Source organism: Lipotes vexillifer, unplaced genomic scaffold, assembly GCF_000442215.2.
Source record: "Lipotes vexillifer unplaced genomic scaffold, Lipotes_vexillifer_v1.1 scaffold237, whole genome shotgun sequence".
Lineage (NCBI taxonomy): Eukaryota > Metazoa > Chordata > Mammalia > Artiodactyla > Lipotidae > Lipotes > Lipotes vexillifer.
This window is the reverse complement of record NW_006794332.1, coordinates 1,712,614-1,730,913: the sequence shown is the minus strand read 5'-3', so window position 1 is coordinate 1,730,913 and position 18,300 is coordinate 1,712,614. Positions and strand designations below refer to the sequence as shown.

The window sequence follows — 18,300 nt, the reverse complement described above, 5'->3', positions numbered from 1 at the left end:
CAGGCTCCTGGACTTCAGACTATACGACAAAGCTACAATAATCAAGACAGTATGGTACTGGCACAAAAACAGAAATATAGATCAACGGAACAGGATAGAAAGCCCAGAGATAAACCCACGCACATACGGTCACCTTATTTTTGATAAAGGAGGCAAGGATATACAATGGAGAAAAGATAGCCTCCTCAGTAAGTGGTGCTGGGAAAACTGGACAGATACATGTAAAATAATGAAATTAGAAAACTCCCTAACACCGTACACAAAACTAAGCTCAAAATGTATAAAAGACCTCAATGTAAGGCCAGACACTATAAAACTCTTAGAGGAAAACATAGGCAGAACATTCTATGACATAAATCACAGCAAGATCCTTTTTGGCCCACCTCCTAGAGAAAGGAAAATAAAAGCAAAAATAAACAAATGGGAACCAGTGAAACTTAAAAGCTTTTGCACAGCAAAGGAAACCATAAACAAGAGGAAAAGACAACCCTCAGAATGGGAGAAAATATTTGCAAACGAAGCAACTGACAAAGGATTAATCTCCAAAATTTACAAGTAGCTCATGCAGCTCAATATCAAAAGAACAAACAACCCGATCCAAAAATGGGCAGAAGACCTAAATAGACATTTCTGCAAAGAAGACATACAGATTGCCAAGAAGCACATGAAAAGCTGCTCAACATCACTAATTATTAGAGAAATGCAAATCAAAACTACAATGAGGTATCACCTCACACCGCTCAGAATGGCCATCATCAAAAAATCTATAAATAATAAATGCTGGAGAGGGTGTGGAGAAAAGGGAACCCTCTTGCACTGTTGGTGGGAATGTAAACTGATACAGCCTCTATGGAGAACAGTATGGAGGTTCTTTAAAAAACTAAAAATAGAACTACCATATGACCCAGCAATCCCACTACTGGGCACATACCCTGAAAAAATCCATAATTCAAAGAGTCATGTACCACCATGTTCATCGCAGCACTATTTACAATGGCCAGGACATGGAAGCAACCTAAGTGTCCATCGACAGATGAAAGGATAAAGAAGATATGGCACATATATACAATGGAATATTCCTCAGCCATAAAAAGAAACCAAATTGAGTTATTTGTAGTGAGGTGGATGGACCTAGAGTCTGTCATACAGAGTGAAGTAAGTCAGAAAGAGAAAAACAAATACCATATACTAACACATACATATGGAATCTAAAAAAAAAAAAATGGTTCTGAAGAACCTAGGGGAAGGACAGGAATAAAGACGCAGACGTAGAGGATGGACTTGAGGACACGGGGAGGGGGAAGGGTAAGCTGCAATGAAGTGAGAGAGTGGCATGGACTTACATATGCTACCAAATGTAAAATAGGTAGCTAGTGGGAACCAGCCACATAGCACAGGGAGATCAGCTCGGTGCTTTGTGACCACCTAGAGGGCTGGGATAGGGAGAGTGGGAGGGAGACGCAAGACAGAGGAGATATGGGGATGTGTGTATATGTATAGCTGATTCACTTTGTTATAAAGCAGAAACTAACACACCACTGTAAAAGAATTATACCTCAATAAAGATGTTAAAAAAATTTAAAAATAAAAGAACATACAGTAGGCTTAAGGCCTCTAGATCCATAATCCTTCGTTATGGTAAACTATTATTTTTTCACAGGATTTTATCCCTGTAATAAACATCTTAGTCTTAAAAAATGAATGAAATTATTTCAATTAGATTTTACTACTTTAAAGTAAAATAGAAATTACATAAATGTGGCAAAAAGTATATTTATTGATTCAAATCCAAATACGAAGGCAGGTGGGAGAATTCAAATGAATGCTTCATTTTCAAAATAAAGAATCTCCCACTAGAGGGTTCTGAGTCAAACTGCCTGCCTCACTCACAGAAAAATATGGGTTTCATTTATGCCCATGTGCATAATCTAAAGGGAAGCCCAAAATAATCTGATCTGAAAGTTTAAAATACATATCAGATTTGAGGCATAATCAAAGTGTTCCTTCATTAGAGTCAGCATTATGTATGTTAGAAGTTCAACCTCCCCCTCACCTGAAGAAGTTCAACCTCCCTCTCACCTGAATTGCAGAGTCATCAGAGCTTGAGATAAGAGTCTTTGCATCAGCTGTGAACTGGATGTGCCGTACAGTGTTCTTGTGCCCAATCCTGGATTGGAAGATTCTGTTGTTTAGAAGTTCTAAAATCTTCAAAGTAAAAAACCAGAGAAAATTAATACAAAGAAATTCAGCAACACCCAGGCATTACAACCCCAAAATATTAAATCGAAACTAGACTACAGAAGGGTATAGAATTTCCATCTCAGTGCTTTCAGTTTAACTAAAGATACACAAATGAATGGCACAAATACACACATGCACATCTTTGCACACACACACATACACACCCTAAAATAAAACATTCATTGGAATGACCAGATGGCAGTAGGAACCAGTGGTCCTTCTTGAGTATTCAACTACCCAATTCATCAAACAAGTAGCAGTCTGAGCTCAGCCTCCAAAAAGAAAATGACATTTAAGATGGATGAGAAGGAAGAAAGAAAAAAATCCTGGATGAGAGACAAGGCAAGCTCTTTATAAAACAACACGGAGACAATGCAAGATAAAGGATGATGAGGGAGACAGGTAAAGGAAAAGAGCATACAAGCAGGCTGGGAGGCAGTACACTGAGGAGACTTGAAAGGGCTAAAGATTAATATGCCAAATACAGAGAATAAGAAAGTAGAAAAGAACTCAAGAAATAACAACTATGTCAAAAAGGCTTTCAAATAAACTCACACCAAAAGAAGTAAATATGTACTAAGTAAGCACTAGGGATGTAATGTACAACACGATAAATATAATTAACACTGCTGTATACTCTACATGAAAGTTATTAAGAGAGTAAATCCTAAGTGTTCTCATCAAAAGGAAAAATATTTTTCTGTTTCTTTGATTTTGTGTCTACGTGAGATAGTGGATGTTCACTAAACTTACTATGATAACCATTTCATGATGTAAGTCAAATAATTATGCTGTATACCTTAAACTTATACAGTGTTGTATGTCAGTTATATCTCAATAAAGCTGAAAGGTAAAAAAAAACTCCTGTTTGTAGGGCAATATGGACTGGAGAATATTTGTGTAATTCCTTACAACAATGAATCCAAAGTAAAATAAATGTGGCCAGCGGCATAATTAATAAATTAAGAAACAATTCCAAAAAGCTCAGGTGAGAAAAGGAGTCAATATTCTTTTAAAAACTATTATGTAGCTAGAGAAAATGTGCTTTTGTGATGAATTTCACTTGTGATGAAATCACTTTTTTCCAAAATGATTTTTACTGTCTTTTTTTCCTTACAAGCTGATTTTATTTTTATTTATTTGATCTTATTTGATAAATTAAGGATTTCAGGTGGTAAACTGGTGTACTTCTAATACCAAAAGTAGAACAGCGAGGACTGGTGAAATAGGTAAACATAAGGCACCTGCACTGATATTCCCGATGAACCTGATCAGAACCAACATGGAAACAACTTACACCCCTAAACGGCCAAGTTTCTGAGAAAAAATGCTCTTTGCATAGTTAGCTAAATCTCTGAGAGTGTTTGATATATTTGGAGAACAGCAAGACAACTGGGCAGAGAATAAGGAACACAAAAAGACAAAAAGTATGAGAAAGAATAGTAAAAGCAATATGAAAAATATACAACTAATAGGATTATAAGATTATTTTTAATCTAACAGAGGAATGGCTAATTATCATAGAAAGATTTATTTAGTATATAAGTCTACAATGCCAGGTGTATCATTAATTTTAAATAAAAACTATACTGCACAGAATGCCTCTGCAGAAGAGAACTGAATACCTGAATGGCTCCATCTTCGCCTCCAAATGCAAGGTACTGAAGATGTGGACTTAAGCAACAGCAACTCACCTGAGCTTCAGTCAGATAATCAATCTGACCTGTGTTTCCATTAATGAGCTAATGAAAAATAAGTCACAACCAAGTATCAGACTGTAAGAGCAGTTTTTGTTCTTTAGAACAGAGACTTCAACTGAAAAAATTAAAATGAATATAACCAACAAGAGCTCCCAGGGGGAACAACAAAACCCTATTCTATTCTCAGCAGCTGCATTTAGCACTTCACACTTTCGTTTCATTTCACTTTTGTGGTTCATATACATTTTCGTAAAATAAAACAAGCTTTAAAAGGTTTAAAAAGCAGCTGCTGTGCCCACCACCTGAGACACATCTGTCTGATTTGCAATCCCACAGCTAGCTCCACATTGTTTCCCATTTCTTCACAAAGCCCATTTTAATAGGGCTATCGTTTATTAAAATACACTTCCCTGATATTTTTCAAGGGGTTTGGTGAAACAGGACTTAGACGGACATTACATAAAAAGACAAATTAAAATTAAAATGGGTTTTATATCCTCCAAATTACTCACCAAACAGTATATATTAAGATTTTTTCCCGCTTTTTCTTTTGGGAAGAGGAGGCATTGGAGAACAACCCATTAGCACAATTTGGGTTGTAATGCATAGACTAAGAGTACCAAGTTTCATAACCTGTACCCAAACTAATGATTTTCTTTAAAATCCCACTAATAAAAATACCTTATCACTCAACTAAAACATGTGACCTGGGAAAATATTTCTCAATCTTAAATAAACTGTCAGATCTATCCCTCTAACTACAATTACAACCTAAAAGTCTTGAATTATTTTTCAGTATGAAATAAGCAGTCACCTTCGTTTCAGGTACAAAGATTATAGGGTCAATCAATCAAGATAGCTTTTCCTTTACAGTATTTTACCCGGCATGTTCTGATCTATTAGACATTCAAAATGAAGACTGAATTACTAAAAGGTGAATATCTTCTTTCCCTCAAAAATCAATTTCCATACTTTTTTAAGTAGTGACTAAAAAATGTATGTTCACTTAAATGTAACTATTACTTGTCAGTTTAATTGTCCTCTAAACTCTCCCACAATCAATGACATAGAATAAAATACTTTTATAGTCAGATGACTTCTTGAAGTCTCAGTTATGACAACTATTAAAAGAAAGGTTGCACAAATTTAATAAAGGTAATATAAGCATTGAACTTGACAAGAAAACTGTAGTGGAAAAAACCCCAAGTGGAAGAATCAGTCTGCTAAAAATCAGTAATGAGGAAAAACCACATTCAATTCCACATCCCAATTCATCCCAGAAATACAGGGCATTAGGAGCTCCTCATCGACACATTAAGGACAATAGTAAAACTTGTAAAATACAAAACAAGCCATATTTAGAGTCTCACAGCTTGACTCTGACCCACACAGCAGATGAGAAGAAATTACCACACGCCATAGACAATTTATTCCCAGATCTCTGCTTCCTGAGTTTGGATTCCACCTTGACCCTATAAAGCAGCTTACAGATTTTTGAAAATGAAAAGGACCTTACAGGTGAAGAAAGTGAGGTTCAGAGAAGTGATGCTATTTACTCAACATCACAGAACTGGCTGACGATAAAGCTTGAACTTGTACCTTGGTCTCCTCAGTGAACAGTCACTATTCCCTCTACTACATCAAGCTAAGCTGTGCAGTTTTAGAACTTGTTAAGCTCCTTCCTACCCTGTCTCAAGCTCTTGCTACATTTCACACCTTTCATGTGCGTGCTCCCTCTATTTCCCTCTCCTCTTCTCTATTCCATTTCTCTCTTCACTCTAGTTCCATTCCATCATCTCATCTCATTCTCTCACATGTTCTTGCTCCCTGTCTTCCAGTTACTAACAGGAGAGGAATGAGGTAAAGCAAGGTATCACCTTGTTTAATTCTAAATACTAGCATATGTGAGCCTCAGCTCAAGACCCACATATTTATAAAACTGATACCTAATGATCATCTGTTAGATACTATACAATTACGCGTGATCAAGTCCAAAAACAAACAAGAAAAATTTTGAATTGAGAGTTCAATCAAAACACTTTTTCCAATTATTTTCTAAAAAATACTCACTTGCAGACGTTTTATATCATCAACTGCAAGAACCATCACTTCATTTTCTTGAAACACAACATCTATTTCTTGCTTTAACACTATAGCAGAGTTCTTACATACTTTCTTTGTCTCCCAGAGCTGATTAAGAAATTAAAATACTAAAGTAAGATAACTGCATTCTCTGAAATAATGGAAAGACAAGTCTTAGTCTTAAAAACAATATACAATCATACTTCACTCTCCAGATGCCTATAATGCTAGAAAATTTTCAATTAGATTATAATTCAACAATAAAAAGTTATTAATTACATAGTATAGGAAGAAGCAGTTATTATTAAGAGTAATGAATGCTAGAATCAAAATGCCTTAGTATGAATTCTAGTTCTACTGAAAGTTGTGACTTTGGGCAGATTACTTAACCTGGTGCTGCTCAAAGATAAGGACCTCCTGCTGTTTCTCACTGCTTGATACCAAGATAAGGAGCAAATCAGCTATATCACTAAACACACTGTTAACAGTATGCTTATGATACAGTTGACTTTTTTAAACAAGACTTTCTTGATGAAGGAAGCAGTGCATTGATTTACATTCTGGCTCGACCTTATTGAGACTGGCACTTTAAACAGCACTGACTTAACCTTTCTGTGACTGTTTCCCCAGCAGCAAAAAAGGACTGCTATGAGAATTAGCAAATTAACACAGGCACAGTACTTTGCCCAATGTCTGGCACACAGTAAATACTAAACAAATTTTAGCTAAACACAAATTTGTACAAAACACTGTATTAGATGCTACAGGGACAAACCAGGGTCTCCGGCCTCAAAGAGCTTATAATTTAAGATGTGTGAACAAGTCTGAGGGGCAGTGAAGCATTAGTGGTAAAGAGTTTTAAAATAACTCTGTGCTGGGAGATCTGCTCGGTGCTTTGTGACCACCTAGAGCGGTGGGATAGGGAGGGTGGGAGAGAGACCCAAGAGGGAGGGGATATGGGGATATATGTATACATATAGCTGATTCACTTTGTTATACAGCAGAAACTAACACACCACTGTAAAGCAACTATACTCCAATAAAGATGTTAAAAAAAAAACTCTGTGCTTAAATTCAAGGCACAATTTGATAAGTACCATAAGAAAATGACACACAGTCACATAGCATTAAAGGAGAAAGACATTTCCCCAAATGGAATACTAGGAAAGGCTTCACTGAAAGCTTGAGGGGACTTGTAGGGCTGTTAGGTTTTCGACAAGGAAAGATACAGAGAAGTAGGTTATTCCAAACATAAGAAAACACATAGGGCTCCCCTGGTGGTGCAGTGGTTGGGAATCCGCCTGCCAATGCAGGGTACACGGGTTCGAGCCCTGGTCCGGGAGGATCCCACATGCCGTGGAGCGCTGAGCTTGCGCTCCGGAGCCCACAAGCCACAGCTCCTGAAGCCCGAGCACCTGGAGCCTGTGCTCTGCAACAACAGAAGCCACCGCAATGAGAAGCCCGTGCACTGCAATGAAGAGCAGCCCCCGCTCACCACAACTAGAGAAAGCCCCTGCACAGCAACAAAGACCCAACGCAGCCAAAAATAAATAAATAAATAAAATATTTTTTTTAATACCTTTAAAAAAAATACATAAGCAAAAGTACAGAAGCAGGGAAGTACAGGGTGTTTGGGGAAATGTGAGCAATTCAGTGTAGGTTACTTGTAGGAATAAAACAGCAGACAGACTGGTACAGAATAGGCTGTACTGTAGAGAAGTTTAATGGCAGACTTTGGAGTACGTATTTGTTGGGTTGGCCAAAAGGTTCATTCAGTTTTTTCCGTAATATGGCTCTAGTAGCACTTAGTTGTCTTTAACTTCATTCGAAACAATTTTATTAGACTATATGTGACAACTGCCATATCAGCATGCATTTAAAAAAAAGACTTATCAAAATTGGTGAATTTTTGTGTAGCTATTTTAATACTGAAGATGGAAGAAAAAAGCAACATTTTGGGCATATTATGCTTTATCATTTCAAAAAAGGTAAAAACGCAACCAAGGTCTTCCCTGGTGCCGCAGTGGTTGAGAATCTACCTGCCAATGCAGGGGACACAGGTTCGAGCCCTTGTCCGGGAAGATCCCACATGCCGCAGAGCAACTAAGCCCATGCACCACAACTACTGAACCTGTGCTTTAGAGCCTGTGAGCCACAACTACTGAGCCCATGTGCTGCAACTACTGAAGCCCACGTGCCTAGAGCCCACACTCCACAACAAGAGAAGCCACCACAATAAGAAGCCCATGCACCACAACGAAGAGTAGCTCCTGCTCACCGCAATCAGAGAAAGCCCGTGCACAGCAAGGAAGAACCAACACAGCCAAAAATAAATAAATTAAATTAATTTATTTTAAAAAAAAGAACGTAACCGAAACACAAAAGAAAAGATTTGCGCAGTGTATGGAGGAGGTGCTGTGACAGACCAAACATGTCAAAAATGGTTTGCGAAGTTTCATGTTGGAGATTTCTTGCTGCATGATGCTCCACAGTCGGGTAGACCAGTTGAAGTTGATAACGATCAAATCGAGATATTAATTGACAACAATCAACATTATACCATGCGGGAGATAGCCGACATACTCAAAATATCCAAATCAAGCGTTGAAAATCACCTGCACCAGCTTGAATATGTTCACTGCTTTAATGTTTGGGTTCCACATAAGTGAAAAAAAACCTTCTTGATCATATTTCCACATGCAATTCTCTACTGAAACGTTCCGTTTGGGATGAAGTGAGAGAGTAGCATTGACATATATACACTACCAAATGTAAAATAGATAGCTAGTGGGAAGCAGCTGCATAGCACAGGGAGATCAGCTCTGTGCTTTGTGACCGCCTAGAGCGGTGGAATAGGGAGGGTGGGAGGGAGACGCAAGAGGGAGGGGATATGGGGATATATGTATACATATAGCTGATTCACTTTGTTATACAGCAGAAACTAACACACCACTGTAAAGCAACTATACTCCAATAAAGATGTTAATTAATTAATTAATTAAACAAATTGTGACAGGCGATGAAAAGTGGATACTGTACAATAACGTGAAACGGAAGAGATCGTGGGGCAAACGAAATGAACCGCCAACAACCACACCAAAGGCTGGTCTTCAACCAAAGAAGGTGATGTTGCATATATGGTGGGATTGGAAGAGAGTTCTCTATTATGAGCTCCTTCTGGAAAACCAAACGATTAATTCCAAGAATTACTGCTCCCAATTAGACCAAATCAAAGCAGCACTCAACGAAAAGCATCCAGACTTAGTCAACAGAAAACGCATAATCTTTTATCAGGATAATGCAAGACCACATGTTTCTTTGATGACCAGGAAAACACTGTTACAGCTTGGCTGGGAAGTTCTGATTCATCTGTGTATTCACCAGATGTTGCACCTTCGGATTTCCATTTACTTAGGTCTTTACAAAATTCTCTTAATGGAAAACATTTCAATTCCCTGGAAGACTGTAAAAGGCACCTGGAACAGTTCTCTGATCAAAAAGATAAAAAGTTTTGGGAAGATGCAATTATGAAGTTGCCTGGAAAAATGGCAGAAGGTAGTGGAACGAAAGGGTGAATAAGTTGTTCAACAAAGTTCTTGATGAAAATGAAAAATGTGTCTTATTTTTACTCAAAAACCAAAGGCACTTTTTGGCCAACCCAATACTTTGGTAGACAAGGGAGCTACTATCTGTTTTTGAGCAAAAATGACATGACTGGGGGCTTCCCTGGCGGTCCAGGGGTTAAGACTCTACGCTTCCACTGCAGGGGGCACGGGTTTGATCCCTGGTTAGGGAACTAAGATCCTGCAAGCCACTTGGCCAAAAAAAAAAAAAAAAATTACATGACTGTATTGTACATGAGGAATATACCTTGCAAGTAGCATGTAAAAAACCAAGAAAGAAAAGACTTGTAGCAGAGGCTAATACAAGAAAGGCAACAGCTAATGAGCACCTAAACTTGAAATGGAAAAGTAGAAATAAATGATAGAAAATGGAAAGGTATCAATAGAATCCATTAGAATTGGCAAGTAATTGGATATGGGAATTCAAGGTAATGGAAAGAGTCAAAAGTTACTCTGAGGACTCAAATGTAATATATTTAAATTAACTAAAATACAGTTTAATCATTGGACTTCTCCAGCACCTGGACCATGGTAACACTCAATTAACATGTACTGAATGAATGAGACTGCTATGGTCCACATAATAGCTCTTTTCAAGGATAAATATGAAACCAGCAGTTTCCTGTTTTACTTCCCTCAATACTGCCCATCAATTTCTTAACTAGGAGATTTAGCTTACCATCATTAAATGTCTAAAATGAAAATCTCAATATATCTCACCCTGATTGTCTGGTCATCAGAAGACGTCAAAAATGATGATCCATCAGGAGAAAACATCACACAATGGACCCAACTTAAATGTCCTCTACAATCAGCTACTTTTAAACATGAGTCCATATTCCACAACTACAGAATAAACACAACAAATAGGAAATCACATTCGTAAGCATTTTGAATATATCAAGAATATTAAAAATAGCAAGAATGATCCAGCAATTCCACTTCCATGAATATAGCCCAAAAATACACTAGCAAAAATACAAAATAACTTGTGTGGATTATTCACTGCATTGTTATTTTTAACAGCAAAAAACTGGAAACAACTCAAATGACCATCAATAGGGAACTAACTGAATAAACTGCATTAATCACAAAATGGGATAATAGGCAATCTTAAGAAAGTAATGAGAAAAACACCCTGATAATGACTAGTCTCTGGGATATGTTGTTTACACCAAAAAAGCAAAGAATGGTATATACATTTCTGCAGAAGAGTATATATGTTACTCTCTCTCTCTCTCTCTCTCTCTATATATATATATGCAAGCTATACTAAATGAGATAAAAAATGTTACTCTAGAGATGTGATATATATATAGATGGATATATAAGGCTATATATTATACATATAGATATCTGTTTATACATGCAAAAAGAAACATTAGGATGTTAAGACAAAAACGGTTACCTTCAGAAGGTAGGGATGGAGAGTGGCAGGGAAGGGATAGGGATGAAAAGTCAGACTTCCCTGAATAAAATTTATTATAAAGCTTTGATTTGGAGTCATACAAACGTTTTATCCATTTTTTAAAAATCAATCTAAAAAAACAATAGGATGAACATAAGTGGTTTCCATATTTTACTTTCCACTGTCATCTAATCCTCATTTCAAATGACTGCAAAACCCTAAAACAAATGAATGTGCTAACTGTACACGTATATACTTCTCCTGTTATTCATGCTTATTACAAATTGTCAGTGTCTATCACTAGGCCTGGCTGTATTTTGTCCTGAGCTCTGCTGCAAATTACTCAAATATATTCCAGTCTAATGAAGTACCATATGTGCCTGAGTTCCTCTCATTACATTCTGAATTACAGACCTACTTTATGATTTCAGAACTAGCATGGACAAAACAAGTACTTCATCACATGCCCAGTAGTTTTCAATCAGTGAGTTCTATGGTTACCAATTCGTTATGTGAAATTTTCTCTGCCTTATCTCTGGAGTCCAATCTGGGACATACAGAGCTAAAGGCCAGAAATGAAAGTGGTTCCACAACCGAAAAATCTCCCTTGAAAATCCTTCTTTCTCTTCCCTTCTTGCTCTCTCTCATCATTTCTTTGTCACTCACAGCCTCCAAAACTAAGTCCCTATATTTCAAGGAGAAAGACAATGTTTCCAGGAGATTTTTAAGAATAGCAAGGGGTAAGGATTTTAGAAGTGACAGGAAAGGCCACAAGAAGGGCTGCTCCTCCACTCCTCCTAAAATCCAGACAAAACCCAGGAAGGGGAAATTTCCAAGCACGCCTACCTTGAGGATCCACGGGTAAGGTGTGAGATCTCCTAGTAGCTCTGAATCTTTCGATTCAAGGCCTCTGCTGAAGAGAACACTGCCCACAGCACCTACTCTCTCCCATTGTTTGCAAACAGGACTGGAGCTCGTTCATACTCATTGCCTCTGCTTCCAATGGGAAGATTCTCACAGGGAAGTTATTCAGTGTTAGTTGCACTGCTGTACTCAGAATTAGGAGGAGCTTACAGAGCTTATCCACTCACTCTCATCTTGTCTGTATCTCCACGCTGAAGGGCTATATAGCTCAGCCACTCTCCAGCCATACCTTCATATACAGGGCAAGGTTGGTGAACTCACTAAAAAATCACTGAAACAGGCTCAGAACACTGAAGAAGTGCTTGCCATAGTCAAGCTTCCTTTGAAGGTAGCCTGTGAACCAAATGAATTTCCCTATTTTCCAAATAAAGGCCCATACCCATCTTCTTGGACTGTAATCACAAGGGGCTTCAAAGTACTTGGTGGTAAGATAAACTCAAGGAATGAGTAGTAACAAAGCTTGGAAAAACTAATCCATCTATGGAAAAAAAATATCAGGGAATTCATTGCTTTTGAAAAACTTAATACAGCAACTCACTAGGTAGAATTCTTCTAGGTATAGACACTGAGTATAAAATCCATCAGATTAAGGGCAAAATTATAAATATAAACAAGAAATCATTTTATTCATTAGTGCTTAGCAATGAAAATTCTAGGTTAACCAATTCTAATTTTAACTTCCATCTTACCTTTCTCAATGATCTAAGAAATGTGAACTGGACTCATTTCTCATCGTTTCTTTTACAGAAGAGTCTGTGCCCATATTTAAGAGATGCCATGTTTCTGCCTAGGAAACCAATGGTCATGCTATTGTTTCCCCAGACCTTGGCACATACTGACTGTTCGATAAATGCCTGGTGAATGATGCTGTCATTCTGTTTACTGTCAAACCAATTCTTCAATCACTGCTAAAGTATTAAAGCTGTTAATGAGGCTTAATATCCTAAAGCTAAAGGTCATTATGCTATGAAGAAAACACTCTGTAATTTCTCAAGCAAACATCCTCAGCAGTTAATGGTTTAAGCAATCCATTCTTTGTCATCCTTGTACCTCTGAAGACCCAGACTTCACAGAGTAAATTCAACTACTCACCTCCACGCAGTACTGGGGCAAAGCCACCACTGCCAAATGGTTATGGGGGGAGAAGTCACAGTACTGGACAGTGCTATGATGGCCTGTATGGATTTCTGCCAACAGGCCACTGGTGTGAATGTCAAACAGCTGTCAACATAAAACAGAGAGGTATCTATAAAAGTAAATATGTTAAAAGATAAGCTATACCCAAAGTGAATCTAAATTTATTTCTAAAAGAATACCCTCCCATTTCAAACATAGAGTATAAGTCCTAAAAAAAACTACAATTACTGATAATTGGCAAAATTATTAACTCATTAAAAAGATATAAATTAATATACATATACTTTTTAAATACTGCTCATCCTGAAACATGTTTCCTATAAAGGAATACTTATCATAGATGATCATGCTAGCCTAAAGAGAAATAAAACCTTTGTGAATACATGAATGGACTAACCAAATTAATATACAGAACAGTTCTCCCTAATGCTCGTTTATTCAAAAGAGAAAATGCCTACTCATAAATGAAGATGATCAAAATAATACAGGGCAGAGGCTTACTAAAATGAAATTAGTTCAATCATTTCTATTTCTCTTCAGAGCCTAAATTACTCCATTATCAATCATTTTCCCATTTTTGAACCAAAAAAAGCTATTTTTGAGTAATTCAAACTTCATTTCAATTTTTGAAAGATGTTTACATGATGAATATACTCTTCCAAAGTTTTTGCCAAATGATAAAAACGTTTATACCAATATACAGTGTAACAATTTAAGGCCAAGCCATAGTCTTCAGGAAGGAAGGAAAAAAAAGTTTCCAGTGGAAGCCATGAAAATTTTTGTGAATGCATAGCCCTGTGAGCACACATAGACGGTAAGCAGCATGGCATCAGGGGCCAACAATAAATGAAAGGAAATCATACTTAAAATGCTTCCCAGGACAAGTTGTTCTTAAAAATTAGTGGCTGACAGTCATAGAGGAAACTTGGCAAGTACAGAATAGGCAGCTGTCCCAATTATTGGGTAGCAAAAAGACCTAATAATAGGAGTGGGCTAATAACACAAGAGAATTGGAAAGAAACAGAGGAAAAGAATAGAGAGACCAAAGAGTAAGAACTGGAATCTATATGTAGTTAAGGGTAATCTTAGGGTAGCTTTATTTTAGCACGGTAAAATAAAGAGCTGGCCTATAGATTTTTAAAACAGGAAAACATTTCACACAATATAAAATTATTTTCCTCTCTCACTGGACAGATAATTTTAAACATTCAAATTTTGCTCAACACCATTAGTCATTAGGGGAATGCAAACCAAACCATAATGAGATGTCACTTTACACCTAATATGACAGTTATAATTTTTAATAATGGAAAAAAGCAAGTGTTGGGAGGATGTAAAGAAACTGGAATCCTTGTACACTACTAGTGGGAACAGAAAATGGTACAGCCACTATGGAAAGGTCTGGTGGTTCCTCAAAAAGCCCAGTATAAAATCACCATACGACCCAGAAATTCTACTCCTAGGTATATACACAGAAGAACTGAAAGCAGGGACTCAAACAGATACTTGTACACTAGTTCTTGTGGCATTATTCACAATAGCCAAAAGGTGAAAACAACCCAACAACAGATGAATGGATAAACAAAATACAGTATATCCATATAAGATTATTACTCAGCCATAAAAAGAAATGAAGTTCTAACACATGCTACAACATGAATGAACCTTGAAAATGTTATGCTAAATGAAATGAGCCAGACCCAAAAGGATCAATATTGTACGACTCCACTTATATGAAATATCTAGAAAAGGCAAATTCATAGTTTAGATTAGAGGTACCAGGGGCTGAAGAGAGAGAATAGGGAGTTACTGCTTACTGGTTACAGTGTTTCTGTTTGGGACAATGAAAAAATTTTGTAAAAGTAGTGATATCTGCACAAGATTGTGAATGTAATTAATGCCACTGAATTGTGTATTTTAAAATGGTTAAAATGGCAAATTTTACAAATCTTCACATCTTGTAAATGTAGTGGTTCCTTTCTGTTCTTACAGACTTTAACATACTTAAAGACAAAAGGAGATATTTTTCTTTGGTTTCCTGCTAAAGGGGTAAAAACCTATAAGCAACCAAGATCCAAGGGTCATAACTACTAGATCAATAATAATATAAATGGCCCCTCAGTTTTTATACAACTATATGTATATATATATTTTTTTTTTATTTATTTTATTTATTTATTTTTGGCTGCACTGGGTCTTGGTTGCTGTGCACAGGCTTTCTCTAGTTGCGGTGCGCAGGCTTCTCATGGTGATGGCTTCTCTTGTTACAGAGCATGGGCTCTAGGTGCGCAGGCTTCAGTAGTCGTGGCACACAGGCTTCAGCAGCTATGGATCGCAGGCTCTAGAGTGCAGGCTCAGTCGTTGTGGCGCACAGGCTTAGTTGCTCCACAGCGTGTGGAATCTTCCTGGACCAGGGCTCAAACCCGTGTCCCCTGCATTGGCAGGTGGATTCTTAACCACTGCGCCACCAGGGAAGGCCCCAACTATATGTATATTTCAACTGTGTTCTTTAAAACTGTAATCTCTCGGGTGGGGGAAATAGGGAGAGGTTGATAAAAGGATACAAACTTTTAGTTATAAGATAAATAAGGTCTGAGGATCTAATGTATAAAATGGTGACTATAGTTGATAACATTGCATAGTATAAGCGAGTAGAACTTAAATGTTTTCAACCAAAAAAAAAGAAAGAAAAAGAAAAAAAAGGCAAATACATGAGCTGACACATGTTAATTGGTTTGATGGGAGGAATCTCTTCACAGTATACATTTATCAAATCATCACGTTATACACTTTAAATATTTTACAATATGTCGATTATACCTCAATAAAGCTTAAAATAAAACAGAATAAACTTGTAATATCTCTTATTTAAGTCTTTAAAATTACCATCAGAATGGAATGGCACTGTGCCCTAAATTAGAAGAGCCAGCTCTCCAAATCACTGTGTAACTTTGGATACATTATTTGGCTGCTCTGAATCTCAGCTGCCTCATTATTATCATAGGGCTATTGCAATCTGCTGTGCCCTTTGTATATTTATATCAAAAGAAATTATATGTAAGAGCACTCTGAATACTACAAATGTAAACTATCACTTGAATTGAATAAAGAAGCATTTCCTTGCCATTTACCTTTCTTCGCACATCTTCCTCATTTACTTCATAGAAATTTCACAAACTTCTTCAGTTGTTGATAAGTGTTTCTCTCAGTCACCAAATCATAAAATTTTATGGCTAAGAAATAACTTCGAAAATCACCTAAACTAATGTATTTCAAATGGGGGAAAGTAATGCAGAAAGCATTCCATCCATATTTTAGATAAATTTGAGAGACACTGGTTAAACAACATAAATTGTTTCTATATTGTAGGACTCCGGAGTCCTTAAATATGTTTGTACACACTGAAGTACCTCTAATAGCAGAAAGTAATACATAATATTTCCCAAACCCATGACCATGGAGATCTTTCCTCACAAGGCCTATGGACATTCCCTGAAGCAGAGTTCTGAGAACTATGAGAGGTTAGAGCATCTACCCAAAATCGTTCAGCTATACTTTATATCAATAAACAGTATAAAATGCAAAAATCAATTAGATGTTTCAATTTTCTTTAAATTAGACTAAATTTGGCTTTTTAATTTTGGCTTTTTAAAATACTGGTACTTACAAAAACTTTATTTTTTGCTGCCACCATTATCCTAGCACCATCAGCAGACCATGAACAGCATTTCACTATCACTTCCATATCCTCTTGAGGCTCCTCTGAATTTAGGAAGAACTGCTTCACATTAATGCTCTTCCTCTCGTTTGCTGATTTCACATCCCAAAGCTTCAAATTACAAAAATAAAAAAACGTTTAAGTTTGTTTTGATCTCAAATCACACCTCTAGAATTCCACCTGGCCTAAATGTCACACAAATTATTCAGTTCACCTAATGACTTATTTTTAATTATGCATAACTTTTCATAAGGCTTTTAAATTAAGTATTCCAGTTTCATTCAGCACCTTCCTAAAAAGAAAAAACTTAAGAGCACTGCCCAAAATGCAGAATGTAAAACTACACAAAATGTTAAAAGAGCTTTGCATGGTGTGGAGGAGGCTAAAGATTAGGTGCTGACAGCAAGAATGAGCATGGAAGAATGAAGAGACTCACGACTTGCCACGGCTGCCCTCTGCTGGGCCAGGCATGAGGTTTGCTTCACATGCACAGCACAGACACTACACACAGGACCCAGCCCAAGCTGAGTTATAACCTAGCAGAGCATCAGAGACATAAGGAAGTCCCTGAAAATAGAAAACAAAAATATGCTGAAAGGAAGCAAGCCACCTTGTGTACTTGGTGGGGTCAGACAGGGCTCTAAAACAAATGGATCCTGAGGAATGGGATACGAAAGACCAAACCTCACTCACTAACAGAGCCACCTGAGCAGCCCAAATGACAAAGGCCTTCAAGAAGATCCATCTTCACTCCCCTGGGCCTTGAGCAGTGTCCCAGTTCCACAGAATGATAATGGCTGCCATATACAGACCAAGGGTTGGCCAAGGAAAAGGATTTAAAAACAAAAAAAAGCTGCTTCTCAGGCTTTAACTCAGCTTCCAAAGCACAGCTCGCAGGGTAAAACCCGATTTGACTGGCCAGGCACACGTTTAAATCTCTCTTGAGTTTAAAGACTATGTACACTAGAAATACAGCCAAAACCAAAACCTTTCCCCTTGCAATAACTATAGGTAAACTGGATGAACCAAAAGAGACATCTAAAGTAGTTAGCCTTCCTTGACACTGAAGAGAGAAAATCTGAACATCAGTGCCAAAAGCTTCAGTCACATCAGTCAGATTATATGAGAAATTACACTGTTTCCCTCTTGATACGAAAAACAAAGCAATCATTGCCTGGATTTAAGAAAGAAAAAGAAAACTAACACAACCCAATTTCACTACATCTATCTAAACTACATCTTCTGCATGTGGACCTGACCTTAGCCACTATCCAAGGAGTGATGAAATTCCACATATTGAGGGACCAAGTAAATACCAGCATTTCATTTTGAGCAAGTCACTGCACTGTATCCAAGGCCCATGTGCACCCTGGTCCTTGTGTGGTTCAAATGGCAATTTTTAAATAAAACTCACATTTTGAAATAGTTTATCATCAAGGCCTGAAAAACACATGCTTATCAACATGA

At 37.2% G+C, this 18,300-nt stretch overlaps 1 protein-coding gene across 5 annotated transcripts in view; it reads right to left on the bottom strand.

The window, feature by feature from the left end:
• APAF1 (apoptotic peptidase activating factor 1) overlaps positions 1-18,300 on the bottom strand; it is an 88,252-nt gene that overhangs the window by 20,111 nt on the left and 49,841 nt on the right. For 2 of the 5 annotated variants that reach the window (XM_007467163.1, XM_007467164.1), the window contains exons 16-21: positions 16,783-16,944; positions 13,071-13,199; positions 10,367-10,492; positions 6,012-6,131; positions 3,867-3,983; positions 2,080-2,205 (exon numbers count right to left, since the gene is read on the bottom strand). The exons of 1 other annotated variant lie outside the window; for it this stretch is intronic. In XM_007467163.1, coding sequence (XP_007467225.1) covers positions 2,080-2,205; positions 3,867-3,983; positions 6,012-6,131; positions 10,367-10,492; positions 13,071-13,199; positions 16,783-16,944 — 780 coding nt within the window. The remainder of the gene's footprint in view (positions 1-2,079; positions 2,206-3,866; positions 3,984-6,011; positions 6,132-10,366; positions 10,493-13,070; positions 13,200-16,782; positions 16,945-18,300) is intronic. 2 more of the 5 variants (XM_007467165.1, XM_007467166.1) reach the window with 1 other exon arrangement.